Source organism: Thrips palmi, unplaced genomic scaffold (assembly GCF_012932325.1).
Source record: "Thrips palmi isolate BJ-2018 unplaced genomic scaffold, TpBJ-2018v1 HiC_scaffold_12, whole genome shotgun sequence".
NCBI lineage: Eukaryota > Metazoa > Arthropoda > Insecta > Thysanoptera > Thripidae > Thrips > Thrips palmi.
The window spans coordinates 9884175-9898772 of record NW_023144623.1 but is presented as its reverse complement, the minus strand read 5'-3'; the positions used below and the strand labels follow the sequence as shown (position 1 = coordinate 9898772).

At 37.4% G+C, this 14598-nt stretch overlaps 3 protein-coding genes across 4 annotated transcripts; 2 read left to right on the top strand and 1 right to left on the bottom strand.

Moving 5' to 3' along the window:
• Positions 1–23: 23 nt before the first annotated feature.
• LOC117640469 lies at positions 24–2569 on the top strand. The gene is made up of 6 exons (XM_034376988.1): positions 24–250; positions 619–790; positions 909–1126; positions 1223–1245; positions 1329–1841; positions 1941–2569. Exons 2-6 carry the CDS (start codon positions 624–626, stop codon positions 2247–2249), a joined length of 1230 nt encoding a protein of 409 aa, XP_034232879.1. The 5' UTR covers positions 24–250; positions 619–623; the 3' UTR covers positions 2250–2569.
• A 183-nt stretch (positions 2570–2752) lies between these two features.
• On the bottom strand, positions 2753–8798 carry LOC117640460 (mediator of RNA polymerase II transcription subunit 23). The gene is made up of 17 exons (XM_034376965.1): positions 8603–8798; positions 8201–8439; positions 7991–8123; positions 7718–7900; positions 7329–7616; positions 7052–7243; positions 6869–6958; positions 6554–6756; positions 5920–6465; positions 5391–5838; positions 4937–5304; positions 4671–4815; positions 4479–4578; positions 4137–4367; positions 3886–4042; positions 3530–3814; positions 2753–3447 (listed from the first exon to the last, which is right to left on the bottom strand). The coding sequence occupies exons 1-17, from the start codon at positions 8645–8647 to the stop codon at positions 3099–3101; spliced, it is 4002 nt and encodes a 1333-aa protein (XP_034232856.1). The 5' UTR covers positions 8648–8798; the 3' UTR covers positions 2753–3098.
• LOC117640464 (DNA repair endonuclease XPF) lies at positions 8790–14580 on the top strand. 2 transcript variants are annotated; one of them, XM_034376979.1, is made up of 20 exons: positions 8790–8865; positions 9299–9375; positions 9477–9601; positions 9772–9888; positions 9970–10094; positions 10352–10451; positions 10529–10708; positions 10797–10977; positions 11111–11257; positions 11334–11447; positions 11519–11667; positions 11799–12129; positions 12219–12548; positions 12648–12815; positions 12891–13028; positions 13110–13349; positions 13442–13615; positions 13698–13838; positions 13921–14022; positions 14102–14580. In XM_034376979.1, the coding sequence occupies exons 2-20, from the start codon at positions 9343–9345 to the stop codon at positions 14366–14368; spliced, it is 3162 nt and encodes a 1053-aa protein (XP_034232870.1). In that variant the 5' UTR covers positions 8790–8865; positions 9299–9342; the 3' UTR covers positions 14369–14580. The 2 variants fall into 2 exon arrangements, with proteins under 2 accessions (XP_034232870.1, XP_034232869.1); XM_034376978.1 differs by lacking the exons at positions 8790–8865; positions 9299–9375; positions 9477–9601; positions 9772–9888 and having other exon boundaries at positions 10078–10219; positions 10299–10451.
• Positions 14581–14598: the final 18 nt, after the last annotated feature.

Genomic DNA, 14598 nt, shown 5'->3' with positions numbered 1-14598 from the left:
CAATTAAAAGATCTGTCTTTTGAAAACCCAGATTAGCAATTTCATTGGAGTTTTGAATGGATGAACTAGAAGAGAAGTCTTTTTTAGTTTTTTCAGAAAATATGTGAAGATAAGCAGAAGAATCAAGTAGTTTCCAGTCAGAAAGTTACGTCTCAGTGAAGGCGGAGCGTCGTCACTTTCGACAAGCCGACACAAACGCGGCATTTGAAAATTTTGAAGCTTTGTTTTTTAAACTTCTAGTTTAAGAAAGGTACGGTCTTAGAGTGGCAATACTTTGTGAAACCCTTTTATTATTTTGCCCTCTTTCGTATTATACTGCCTAGAGGATAAGCTAACCTGCCATGTCTCTATGATATTTAGTGCACACTGAGCTGATTGTTTATTTCCTTCATATATCTATAGTATGCCCGCAATTGATATGTTTTTTCACCAGTCAACACTGTAGTGCCTTTAAAATTAATTTCTATTTCAATTCTTCGTTTCTTTCGAGAGCCGGAGCTTTGCATTATGCTTTTTATATCCAATTTTTGTATTGACAGTCACATTTCGTTTTTGTTATCGTGGTCATGTTCTGTTTTAATATCTGTTTACTTTACCCTTTGTATCTTTTTCTTTTAGGTAAAATGACAGCTGCAGTGGCACACGCTGGAACAGTTCTGCCTGGTCAGGATCTCCACTGCTTCGTTTGCGATGTCGCAGTTTCTGGTCGATACTACACGCTAGCAACATGTCGCACTCAAAGTACGAAAGTCAGGCTCATTGAAAAGCTAGGACAGTTAGTTGGTGAAAGGTAAGTCAGTTTTGGAAAAAATATAAATATCTAGTTCCTATGTTAATTGTGAATACAGTATTTGAAATGCTGCTTGAAAATTAAACACCTATTCAAACTAAGTAAACATTTTCTTTAGGTACATGGTTGTCATATCAGAGGATGATATAATTTGTCGTGGTTGTGCTACTCTTATTAACACACTTGATCGCTTGGAAACTGAAATGGGTTCTGTGCGTGGAGTAGTTTTACGGTTCCTAGAAAAGAAGTATGCATTAGAAGAAGGAGAACTTGTCAACAGTAAACCTACTGGTGCTCCAGCTCCACCACCCCAAATTACTCCTTCAGCAAATCCAGGTAAATGCTCTGTCTACCATCTCAATTATTCCTGTACAGTGTATTTGTTTCCATGAGCACTGTTAATGTAAACATTGGTGTTTGTCCTGTTTGCAGCAAGAGAACACAAACAAGAAATGGTGAGCAAAGGCATTCGTTCTGTATTTTATTTGCTAATTATTCAAATTTGTAAATTTTTACTAACTTTCCACATTATTATTAGAATCGGAAGAGAAAAGCCATGAGTACTGATGGAGAGAGTGATGGGGAAGGCAATAGCAGTGATCACAAGAAGAACTCAAAATCTGACACATGGATGCAGTGCAACAAGTGCAAATACACTACTGATTATAATGCTTTCTTGGTTCATCATGTCCGACAACAACATAAAAAGAAAGATCCGAGTCCTGCTGGACAAGAAGAGTCAGGAGAAAATGAGAAGCAAGTTATAAAGCGGTTTAAAACTGAATCTGGCAATGAAGTTGATGTACATGAAAACAATGGTATGTCCAAATTGGAAAATTTGGATTCTGGTGAAGCTGAAACTGTGGAAATGATAGCCGCTGAAATAAATAATATGAGTGAGCCGTCGCGGAATCATATTGACAGTAACAATGGAATGGTCTTAGCAACAGTCTCACAGTCCCAAAATGATGATGGAACAACCTCAATTGTAATGACTCAGGGAGAGGATGGCCAACTAAGAGCCTTGACTGATGGTGATAACAATGATGCTGTAAGTCTGTTTTCTTGTTTTCACTTTATCTGACCTTAAATTTACTCTCCTCCCTCTCAGCTTAATCTTGAAATTTACTTAACAATTTACCTTTTGCAGATGACAATAGAAGTTTCAGGCATGGTCATGCAGGGTGTTGAAGGCGTCGAGGGTGAAACTATGTGCATGATGCCAATCACAGATGAGACAACGGGCGAACACATTGAAGGTTCTGAGGATGGAAATGTATATGTTCATGTGGTTGATATGTCAGGAGAAGAAGTTGGCCAGTTACCTCCTGGTTCTGTGGGCAATGTTGCACGAGTAAATGATGACGGAACTGTTGAAATGGTCCAAGTTATGTGGGATCAAATGGTTGACAATGCTGATGGAGATCCTGATCAAGGTCAAGAATTTACACTTGAGTAGTTTTGAAATAAGGCATGATAATGAATGATCAAGTGAATTTAGTGGCAGAGTGCTGAGTTTCCAGAATTGTAATATGTCTTTGACTTAAATCTTTGTTACTTATAATTTTTGTAAGTACTTTTTTAATTGTCTGTAAATTGATTAGGCTCTACAATTGTATTTTATCAAGATTGTGTGATGTTCATAATTTCCTAGTGCAAAGAAAAACAAAACTTTAGAACTTGTTTGTAAGTGCATTGCTTATTTTGCTTTGTTTATAGGCAGCGAGGAAGTATCTGTTTCTTTTTTTTAAATGTATGCTCCCTTTCATACAAATATGATATTGTCTTATTTATTTCAAACAATTCATTCTATTATTCTCCCTGCTTCAGTTTTGTATATAGTAGTGTCTACAATTGCACAATATTAGTTTGTTCACTGTTCACTACTGTTACCTTTACTTTGCTGCTAGTGGCCATCTGGTTAGTACAATACCGATTCGATAGTATAGAAAGTGTCCAGCCTCATTCAGTTCACATTTATTTAATCACTAAAAATTGTATTGCATAGAAGACACATAATAGCAGACAGTATTTACATCACAGGTCTTCCACACAAATAAAAGAGTTGATAAATATATAAATAACCATCTACCTGATGATAAGAAATGAACTGACATCATCGTTCAGAAACACAGAGACCAATAAGGGGACAATGCTTAACAGGCAACATTTTACATTAAAAAATTATTTAGCCAGCACTTTAAAAAGAAATAAAAACAAAATAAAATTTAAAAAGGTATACCATAAATTTCATTATTTACATTATATTCAAATTACTCTACTACTAATGTACAAATGCAAAAGAAAGTTAATACCCCTTTATTTCGTCTAGAGAAAGACGGACTAAAAATCGAAGTCTCATCTGTAGTTGCGGACGCAATCTTTTGACAATAGTTAATAGTTCAGATTTGATTGCATCCCCCACATGCATATATTTTATGTGGTAAAGCAGGTCACATATTATGTCCATGTGATGAAATTCGGAAACACTTCTATCAACTTGTTCTATTGATTCATATAAAACAGTAGTTAATTCTGTTATGAGATGGACACTGTAGTCATTGTTAAATCGTTGGAAGAAAGGCCCAATCAGGTGACATAAGAAGAGAAGCTGCTCTTCTGTGCGAATGATGGGATAAAGATTCTCTCTCACTAACCTATGGGAATTTTTTGTTAGAAACATGATTAGAATACTTGAGTTGAAATTATAAAGCGAAGTGAGAATGAGATAAAACTTACTGTGGTAATAGAGCTATTTGTCCGCACCCAGCATGATGCCAAACGGAATGGGCTAATGCAAGTACATAGGAAAACTTGTTTTCAAGCATGGAATCATGTGTGTCTTGAAAATTAAACATTTGAAATGGTGAATTGCGATAGGGCCAGTGCATCATTTGTTGGCAATTCATAATTGAAACCAATCGTTCATTAAGAGCCTGCCAGTAAGCATTTGGCAGTGCTGCCATCACTAGTCCTATGGCATTTATCCAGTTCATTATTTGCTGGGGTGGAATCACAGTATACCTGTAAGAAAAAATTTCCTTAATTTCAAGTAAAGCACATTAACTCAACAACAAAATGTTACGATAATTTACCCCTTAGTAACAACATCAAGCAAGCTGTTTCCTACAACTGAGGGAGACATTGGAAGAGCCATTAGCTCTACACATGTAATATATAAAACATGTGATGCTGAGTTGGGGAATTCATTAAACCGCCAGTCTGTATGAAGCTGAGTCTTTCCCGACATTGCTGCATTATTGATAAGGAAAGTCCTGGTACATTGGAACTTAATAACGAAGTAAACCAAAACCAGTGGTTACAAGGATGATATGCCAAAGGATACTATCACATATTCGTTGAATGAGCCACATGTAATAATTCAGCTCTGGATTAAAATTTTCTGCTGATTCTTGCATGTACAGCTGAGCTTTCTCACTTAAGCCAAAGCCAAGGGGTTTGCTTTCCAGTGAAGACCCAAGGACTGCTAGGACCAAGCGGCGTTTTAGACTTGGCCTATCTCGAACTTTCATTTCATAGTAGTGAAGGGTATTATACAAGTATGTTACAGGACGATCTGCAAATGTCAAAGAAAAATGGTATCAATAATAAATTTACTTTCATCCATACAAACATTGATGACTTGCATTATAAATCTATGAAACAAATGTTTAGCGCTCACACTTACCATGAAATTTGTACAAACACCCAAGGTGTTCCAAGACCGATTCAAGAGACTTGTTGACAGAGGGCATTTCAAGATAGCGGTGAATCAGGTAGTCAAAAACCTGACACAAGAGAAAGAAAAGTTGTTTCATGTAAAAACTTAAACAAAATACGGATCTTTTTCCAAATAATATTTTTAAAAACTTGAACTTACAGGTAAAAATCTTAAGCACACGTTTCCAAAGTAAACAGGAAGAGAGTATTGATTTATAGTCCCACCAGACTGTGACTGATCGTTTGTTCCTTCTGAGGCAAAATTTTCTGGATATTTTCTGTGAAACGCTAAATGCTTTTCATACCTGTATTCCCAAACAGAGAAGAGAGAAACAAAGACAAATCAGGAGTAAAATTCATTGTTGCTATATTCATGAAGTAATTTTGAACCAATTAATAGATATCTCATTAAAAGAGTTAGCATACCAGTTGGATAGCTTCCAATGTTCAGGAGAATTATCTCGAACAAATTCTTGAACTCTTGTGCGAAATTCTTTGTCCTTCAAGAGTAGAATCTGGATGATATAATAGGACATTGTGCCTTCATGAGGTCTCATTGACAAACACAGCACCAGGCGATCAATGGTAATGATGTTATATTTCCAGATCATCCGGTTCACAGCATCCACACACTTATTTACGTGAATCTGTTGCATACCACTAGTAGAGCTTGCACTAAGTTCATTGACAAAATATTCACAAAATTTGCGAAGATGATTGGAGAGAGATCTGGCTCCGATTCTTTCCAATATTTTGTAAGCAATAGGGTTGACTCTGTCTGTCTCTAATATGACCTAAGAAAAAAAAACACACAGATGAATTGAAAAAGTTTCAAACTCATCCTATCCTTGAAAGACATTTTACCAACTATTTTACTCACCTTCCAAAGAAGACAAAGGAAAAGAGGTGGTGTTCCAGGCTCAGAGAAATGAGTGATAATGTCGTTTTCATTGTTCATTGAAGCCCAATTTCGATACTCCTCATCAACTGCTTTCTTCAATGAGACCTGACTTTCTGTTTGCATGCGGTTTTGTTCGAAAAAGTCCTTTAGAACAGGTGGGAAGTATTCCAAAGTATGCTTTGCCCATGTATGAGGTGTGTTCTGCATTATGGTGTTAAGAAGGTCTTTGAACCACACATTTTGACTCATGTCAGTGCCAGTTCCAGTGATGTGCATGGACCGAGCTAGAGTCAACACTAATGCTCGGTTAAGTTCTTCTGATTCTGCAGAAACAAGCTTCTTGGGTTCATTTGAGAATCGAGACAACTCTGGCTGTACTTCTCTGCTCCCTAGGCCAGTAATCAAACGGAGAGCTGTACTTTCCATGCTGCGACAAAAATAATTGTTGAATCAGTCCGTGAAAAAAATTTTCAGACCTTAGATAAAATTGGAGTTATTTGGTACTCACCATGAATGGAGCTGAGTTTGATTGGTTTGTGGTGCACCAGCTAAATTATGTAAATGGGATAGAAGCTGGACACGATAATGTGCTTGTATGTGATGCATTCTATAGCTGGACATTTCCAGTAAGGTATACAGAATACCCCAAGAGTGAGATTTCACTACAGTGTGAAGGACATCACTCATAAATCCTTTTACACCTAATGATTCTATTTCAGTGTAAACCAACAAACGACTGTATGTCTCAACAAGAGCTGGAGGCAGAGGCATATTTGTTTTGGCAGCCTTCACAATGTGGTTGACAATGTGGTGTATCAATGTCATTTTACAATGTGTTGTCATAGCATCTAGCATACTCATTGACAGTGGGACAGGTGGTGGTGCTGGATGAGACGGATTTGAATTATTGGGATGTTTGATTGAATCAACTAGAGAAGCCATCGGACGAGTGAAGTGTTCCTTGTGATTTGAAAAAGCATTGCACAAAAGAGCCAGTCTGAAGTCACAACCTTTAGTCAGGACCAATTTCAAAGGTAGCAAATGCTGGATGAAACTAAAGATGAAGGACAAACACAGTATTAGTCGAAGTATGAAAAAAAATAAAAATGAAAGGACTCAATAGCCAATCTAAAAAGACTTACCTATGCTGACCGCGCAAAGCAGGGGGTATGGGCCGATGTAGACTTGTTTTTTCATCATCAGCCTTTATGAAAAAGTGGATCCAAATGCAACAAGCAGCCATTTGATGAGTGCACAAGCAATCATTAATATCTGGGACTGGTAGAGGTTCTTTTTCAGGATATAGAAGATCATATAGTTTAAGGAGGCATAAGAACTGACTCAACTAAATTTTTTTAAAGAGAGGACAAAAGAAAATTTTTAAAAATTAGAATGGTAGTTGAAATACAGAAAATATGTGATACACACCGAGAAGTGGTGTACAAAAGAGAACTTACAGGGTTCTTCTGTATTGCCCCAGTGACAAACTGTAGCATCACAAACATCAAGTGATCTCTCCCTTTTCTCAAATCAGTTCTGACAGCAAGCTGTTATGAGAGAATTTTTTATTCTTGTTTTTATAAAGGTCAATTGATTTATTTAAATTTTTTATTTTAATTTGATCTTTTAAAAATTCTTACCCTGTCATGAAGACTTTGACACAAAGTGTTGAAGTTAGCATAATGAGACAAGACAAAAAATATAATTTGTGAAGACAAGTGAAGCCATTTCCAATGAGAGCCTTCCTCTGCATGAATTTCAGTCTCTGTTCTTTCCATAGACACCATGATTAACTCAACAAGTTGATTTTCCAGAGCCACACAGCGTTGCTTCTATAAAAGTTGAGAGCAGGCGAAAAAATTTCTCCATGTGGTCAACAAATTTTAAAGGAAAATTCTGAAATACTGCAATAATTACCTGACGTTGTAACCCCAGCATTGTGCACACCATGTCTCTGCTATATGGTTGGTCCAAGACTCGATGCAAAAGTGCAGTCTGTGGCTCAAGTAAATGAGGATCATATGGAAGCAATCCCATCAGAGGTAGTTTCAAGGTGGTTGAATCTAACTTCCATGGGAGAGCATACTGCTCTGAAACAGCCACACCAGGGACGACAGGTAACATTTTCCATTGACCAATGATGGAAATCATCTGTGCTGTTGGTCTGAAAGTCTCTATCAAATTAGACATAAGTGGAGCTAGTTTCTGAAAAGCAAAACAAAAGTATGGAATGTTTAGAGCCCTTTTGTTTTTTAATTAGATCCCAAATATTTTTTGGTTATTAAAAAAAGTTTTATGTTTCTTACCCAGTGAGGGCAGTTCTTCCCATCTGGATAAACTTTAATAACTTCATTGAGCAAAAGGTAAGCTGGCAACAAACAGGCACTGCGATCAAATAGGAGTTCCAGAACGCTCTCCAAAGCTTTCACTTGTGGCATGACTGAAGGGGTCAGTCTGACAGGTAATGTCCCAAATTTCTCTCGGCATATCTAGGCAGAAGTTAGACTTGCTTTAGTTTCAGGAGGTCTCGCCTACCAACACCAGCAAAATATATTGATTTAAAGACAAGAAATACTTGCTTTCATGACATCTCGAATTCCCTTGTAATCAACACTCCCAACAATTTTTCTGATCAGATTAAAACTTTCAATCCAGAAGACACTGTTTTTGTAGGTAAGTTTCTCAGAGCTCAAGATGCAGTCACATACCACCCTATAAACAAATATTTATTGTGAGGTAAAGGCTTACAAGTGACATGAACAGAGTCAAATGTGTTAAGGTCAACTTACAGAGCTTGGAGTACTTTTTTCTGAACAAGATCGTGAAGAACCTTCAACAAAAGCTGAAGCCGGGTAGAGTTTGTCATTACTGAAGCAATGCTTAAGTATTGCTTGACTCCTGCCTCTTGATCTTTTTGAGGAAGCCCAGAAAGAATACCACTCAGTTCACTTTTCAAAGAAACCATTCTGTCTGTTTCTGGTCTTTGAACTAGGAAGCAGCTCAAGCCCTCCTCTAGTGCCTCAGTCCGCTTGAATAAAAACACAAGTTTAGAAATCCACGCATGCAAGTGAAATAAAACCATGGGTTAGTGAGAAAGAACTGTAACGTCTCCATAATGAATGAAATTTTAATTGAGTAAATGCAGTCTAAACAAATATTTTGGTTAAGAATTTCGCCGGTAGTACTCTTACCATGAAGTCATTCAAAATATTGGCCACTTGCACTTCGGTCCCCATTCTCGCAATCTGTTTGAAGCAGCGGCAATGTCAGAAATAAATTTTCACCACAGCATTTTTATTGGTTACGAAAACTTTAAATAAGATAAATATTTTTATTATGAAGCGCAGACTACAACGCCATGTTTACTACCGCTGTCCTGCAAATAGTGTCGACACCAAGCATTATTAACACGATATCAGTTGGCTGCATTTAAAGCTGCTAATATTTTGAACGGGTAAGTACGATTTTGATAAAAAATTGGGTGGCGTTCAAATTCATGTCCTGTCCAGAAAGTGTGTTTCCTCTCAATACTGAAAAAAATTGTAAGTATCAAACGTGTGTATTTCTAGAGGTAACATTTCGCACTTATCATTTGTATGTGGTTATGACATCTCTTCTATCAACACCATTTTCAGAGTCATACCTAGCAGATAATGACAGTTTTGTCATGCTTGCTCTTATCAATTAAAACAGGCACATTTCCTAAATGTTTGTTTGTAACCCCCTTCTTCTGACATGTTATGTCAGCTGTGTTATGATAGTACCTCAGTTGAACTACTGGAGGGTGATGAAGTTAAACATGGGAGGGACTGCAGACCGTTTTATTCGCTACACCTGTCAAACTTACCGTACTGTTCTTCACTAATGCCTTGTGTCCTTCGTTTCAGATCCTGTTTGTGCCATTGCGGTATTTTCTTCAGTGTCATGAAGAATGAAGTTTATTGTGTTAGTACTCTTGTGCATTGTAAGTTCCATTGCGTTATATCTCCAATTAGTTGAATTTTCTACCATATTACTATTTACGGTGCTCTGGTTTTAAGCAGAATCTTTTCAAACCTCAATCAGGTATCAATTTCTCTTGTTCATGGTGGACAACTTCTGCACTCAGTCTCTGGTGAAGTCAGCCGTGGACAGTTCACATATTACATATTAATGTTCGAAGGCCCTATTACTTTGAATTTATACTCTCGGTATGAATCTCTCTTAAGTTAACTTGCTTTTGCCTTAGTTTTTCTCAGGGTCTGCAAACTTCCAGGTTTTGGGGTTCTATGATAGAATTACAAAATTTGGAAACTTTGTTTAGCGAATGTACCCTGAGTTACCCACACCTTTTAATTCGTCATTATTGTTGGTTTTGCAGCTCAGGTGATGCGGACTTGTACATTTCACAATATATAGCAAAACCTACTTATGAGCTGGACTCGCATTGCTTACAAGCTGTCACGTGTGGAGTAGACACTGTACACATACCAGCATCGTAAGTATTTATTGAATCTACTGTGCTTTTACGACATTATTTGTTCTGTTTGAGCAGTTGTTAATGAATTGGTCTACTTAGGTACAAACGGCCTATTGGTATAGGTGTATATGGACATACATCTCATGATGTAAGTTCATATCTTTTAGAGGCATCATACAGTAATGAAGACGATATTGAGGGAGACTTTTTTACCAGAGACAATAGTTTTGTAGATATAGAAGAAAGTCAACTTGAAGATCGGGAAGGTCACTCAGAATCTGCGAGATCACAGTATTCTGATTTGAAGCATTCCAGAGAAGTTGACGGAGTAGATCTTGGAGAAGGAGAGGTATATTTTTAATCTTTTAGTCCTACTTTCACCCTATTCTATTTATGTTAAAGCATTGGTTTTACTTGTTTGCCTAAAGGGTGAGGAAGGTGAAGTTTCAGCTTTGTGGGCCTTGATTTGGCCTGTAATCAGCATCTTGCTCGAGGTGCTTGTTCTCTGACACCATGCTGCCTTATGAAAACCAAATATTTCTTGATGTGTTACATGAAGATGGACTTGTTGTTGCAGCTAGGTTTGTATCGCTGTCATAAAAATGTCTGTTTCTTGTACAACATTAATCTTATTGACACTGTGAAACTGTTAACACAGGGGTTTGGGATTGCATTCAGTCCTTATAAGTCTGCTGAAGGTTTGGTGTGACCCAGGGAATTTGGTTTTGGTTCTTGGTACTCAAGCTCAAGAAGAGGAATATTTCATCAAGCAGCTTGAGACGCAAGGTATTAGTCCACTTCCTCGAATAATCAACAATGAAACAAATGCAAATGAAAGGTAGATGCATCATGTCTGTTGTACTTGCAGTACTAGTAGTTGTATTTACTTGAATCTTTGGTTTCTTACTTTATCACTTTTCTTTCAGAGAGACCATATATCTTCAGGGAGGTGTTTTATTTATGTCTGCCAGAATTTTGGTGGTTGACTTGTTAAAAAATAGAGTGCCAGTTGAAAATGTGACAGGGGTTTTGGTCTGTCGTGCTCATGCCATTCTAGAGTCCTGTCAAGAAGCATTTGCTGTTCGATTATACAGGCAAAAGAATAAGGCATGTTGTTATTTCAAAATACTGATTTATTCATTGTGTTATGAAGGACACTCCTCAGTAAGACGTATCAACCCAAAATCTGAAAATTAAAAAAAAAGTATTGAGAACGTCTTTTTTTTCTCTCTTTTTACAGAAAGGATTTGTGAAAGCCTTTTCAAGCTCAGCTCAATCCTTCACTGTAGGCTTTGCTCAAGTTGAGCGCATCATGAAAACATTGTTTGTTAAAAATTTGTACTTATGGCCTCGATTTCATGCAGTGGTGGCAGCAAGCTTAAAAAAGGTATAATTTCCATTTTTGTGAGTAAGTTATTCTTGGTCATATTCAGTGCACCATGCAACAATTATGTGTCTTGTAGGTTTCAGTTGTAGAACTCCATGTTGGCATGACAAGCCCCATGCAGCGCCTTCAAAATTGTGTCTTGGATCTTATGAGCTTCTGCGTCAAGGAAATGAAGAGAGTTAATCCAACTGTAAGTTAGTATCTGTTAAATTTTTTGTAACTGAGTATGAGAATATGTTATTTATATTGTTGTGTCCACAGCTGGATACAGATGATCTAACTGTTGAAAATGCTATATCCAAGTCTTTTCATAAGCTGCTTCAGTATCAGTTAGATCCCATATGGAACCAGTTAAGTGCCAAAACTCGGCAACTTGTAGCCGATATCAAAACATTGAGATCTGTGCTGAGGTATGTAACTGTTCAAAGAAATTTGTTTTGATTGGTTACATATTTAATAGGATATTGAGTATAAAATAGTCACTTTGACCATAATATACTGCTATGTTCATCCTGCCCATTGATGGGTGTCTTTTCTGCAGGTGTCTGACCCAATACGATAGTGTCACTTTTAATACTTTAGTCACCTCTCTAAGGAGTACTGAGTATGCTCGGAGAAGCTCTGGTTGGCTTCTGCTTGATCCAGCAGAGGATCTATTTCTTCTTGCCAGACAGAGAGTTGTGGGCACTAAACCAGCAGCAAATGAATCAGACATTGATCCTGAGCACTCTCCTAAATGGGTTGCTTTGTCTGAGATACTGGGAGAAGTTCAGACAAAGCTTAAAGAGTTAAATCCTTCTGATGCTCCACATGGTGTGAACCACATTCTTGTTTTAGTGGAGGATACACGCACTGGAAATCAAATAAAAGAGGTATTGATGTTTATTCTCAGCATGACATTAAAGTGTTATTCTGACTTTTGTGTTAGTAAACATTATTCTGTGTCAATGTTCATTTTCAGTATCTAACCAAAGGGTCCAAGCTAATGCTGCAATCATTGTACAGAAGAGCCACACGCCATCGCACACCCGCAGTTACAGCTCAGTTTGGTTTAGCTGGAGACACTGGAAACAAAAAAAGAAAAAGTATGGATCCAGATGATCCAGATGCTGAATTGAATGAAGAAGTTATGGAAGAATTCAACCATGATGCCTTTGGATTCCCAGAGGACCATGAAGATGAAGATATTCGGGACAGTTATTGCCTTACTATGACTCAACAGAATCCATCCAATGAGGATAGTGGGAAAGAGAGTTTAGAAAACATGTCCTATTTTGAAGAACAATCTGATGTTAGCTGAATGCTATTTAAATTTTGCTGTTTTGTTATTCATACCATTCCAAAGTCAGCAGCAACCTAAATTTTTTTTTTCTCCTTTTCTTCCCTTCAGGTGGATAATTTACCTCCGAGTCAGTCAGAATGCATGTTACCAATAATTACCATTCAATCATTTAAAAAAGACGGAGATCCCTTAGCTTTAACACGAACTTTAGAACAGATCCAACCTCATACTGTTGTTATGTATGATGCAGATTTAGCTGCAGTGAGACAACTGGAGGTACGTACAATTTTCATTAAAATTTTACTGTGTCATGTTTGGCTAGTGAATAGTGATGGACCCCTCTTATTTTAGGTCTTTCAAAGTTCTACACCTGGAGTTGATTTAACAGTTTATTTCCTCATGTATGGAGGCTCTGTAGAGGAGCAGGCTTATCTAACAACATTGAGACAGGAGAAGGAAGCATTTGAGTATTTAATCAAGGAGAAGGCGGTAAGGTTTGACAAAATAATGTGATTTTGATTGCAATAGAACTGAAATGCAGACTACTTTGAGATGGCTTTGCATTGGCAGACTATGGTGGTACAAGCTGATCAGGATGGCAAGTCGGGAGACTGTGCTGAATTGCGACGTGATGTTGGTCAATCTGCATCTGCGGCAGCTGGACTACCAAACGTTAACACTCGTAAAGGTGGCATTCCTAAGGCTCCCTCGAGCACTCCAACAATTATTGTGGATATGAGAGAATTCAGAAGTGAGCTGCCAGCTTTGATACATCGTCGAGGCATTGAAATTGAACCTGTCACCATAAATGTAAGGTGTTAAAGTATTCGGTTTTTATTGCTGGAGTGCATATTCTTTGACAGTTTATAGTTTAATTATTCTGTTTTTTATCACATCTCAAGGTTGGAGACTACATCCTTACACCTGAAATTTGTGTTGAACGCAAAAGTGTCAGTGATTTGATTGGATCTCTTAACAATGGCCGTCTTTTCACCCAAGCTACAGCCATGACACGACATTATTCGAAGCCCATGCTTCTAATTGAATTTGATCATAAGAAACCATTTGCTCTTCAAGTATGTCTGGACAGAAGTTCGTGTTTTGTACTTAAATTCATATGCATTTGAATTTGCGTCTTTTAACTTCATTGTTTTACAGGGCCGTTACTATTTAAGTAATGATGTATCTGCCAGTGACATTTCATCCAAATTGATTCTGCTGACAATGCATTTTCCCCGGTTGCGTCTAGTGTGGTCGCCAAGCCCATATGCAACAGCACAGCTTTTTGAAGAGCTGAAGGTGATGAAAAACTAAATAATCTCAGGAAAATGAAATTTATCATGAATAAAAGACTTTACTTTGTAAAATTTTTAATTATTAGGAGGGCCGAGAGCAGCCTAATGCAACCCAGGCTGCCATGATTGGTGCAGAAGTTGCAAGTGGAGATGACGAGTTTGCTGAAAAATACAACATTGCCATTCAGGTAAAACATGCCTAGTTCTAAAGCAGAATCCAAATGCTATTATCACAGTTTTGAATTAACTAATTTTTCGTTTCTGAAGGATTTTATGTTGAAGCTGCCTGGTGTGAATACAAAAAATATTCATTATGTGTTGAGAAAAGGACAATCTCTTTCACATCTCCTAACTCTTTCTAAAGAGCAGCTTGCTGAACTAACTCTGAACAGTCAGGATGCAGATCTTCTTTATTCTGCTCTACATGATGTGCACAAGCCAACTGAAGATGGAAGTAATGCCAACAAAAATTCTGTTCGTGGAAAAACTGGACGATGGAGGGGTCGAAGTTTCTTAAACCGTAAAAAGAAGTGAATTGATTTAATTCTACTGTTTATAGTTGGCACAACCTATAGTTGGTCCAATGTGAGACCATGTCTGATGTATGGGAACAAAACTAGTTGCAAATGGAGAAGGTTTTTGTTTTGATTTATCTGTGCTCTTCCCTTGATTTGTGCCAAAAACTCAGTATTTTTGTCGTCTTGCATATGACAATGTTCATTAAAGCTATTTTTTGTCTTATGTTATTATTGATGCATGCCTCT

What these genes read in the sequence shown, in the direction of transcription:
- LOC117640469 (XM_034376988.1), top strand. Translation starts at nt 624, where the DNA reads ATGACAGCTGCAGTGGCACACGCTGGAACAGTTCTGCCTGGTCAGGAT. An exon ending in GAGAACACAAACAAGAAATG is followed by an intron (nt 1,246 to 1,328) that starts GTGAGCAAAGGC and finishes CATTATTATTAG; the next exon opens with AATCGGAAGAGAAAAGCCAT. An exon ending in ATGGTGATAACAATGATGCT is followed by an intron (nt 1,842 to 1,940) that starts GTAAGTCTGTTT and finishes TACCTTTTGCAG; the next exon opens with ATGACAATAGAAGTTTCAGG.
- LOC117640460 (XM_034376965.1), bottom strand. Translation starts at nt 8,647, where the DNA reads ATGGGGACCGAAGTGCAAGTGGCCAATATTTTGAATGACTTCATG. An exon ending in GTCAAAGTCTTCATGACAGG is followed by an intron (nt 6,959 to 7,051) that starts GTAAGAATTTTT and finishes CTCTCATAACAG; the next exon opens with CTTGCTGTCAGAACTGATTT. An exon ending in CATTGGAAGCTATCCAACTG is followed by an intron (nt 4,816 to 4,936) that starts GTATGCTAACTC and finishes TTGGGAATACAG; the next exon opens with GTATGAAAAGCATTTAGCGT.
- LOC117640464 (XM_034376979.1), top strand. Translation starts at nt 9,343, where the DNA reads ATGAAGTTTATTGTGTTAGTACTCTTGTGCATT. An exon ending in ACTTTGAATTTATACTCTCG is followed by an intron (nt 9,602 to 9,771) that starts GTATGAATCTCT and finishes TTGGTTTTGCAG; the next exon opens with CTCAGGTGATGCGGACTTGT. An exon ending in ATTTAATCAAGGAGAAGGCG is followed by an intron (nt 13,029 to 13,109) that starts GTAAGGTTTGAC and finishes TTGCATTGGCAG; the next exon opens with ACTATGGTGGTACAAGCTGA.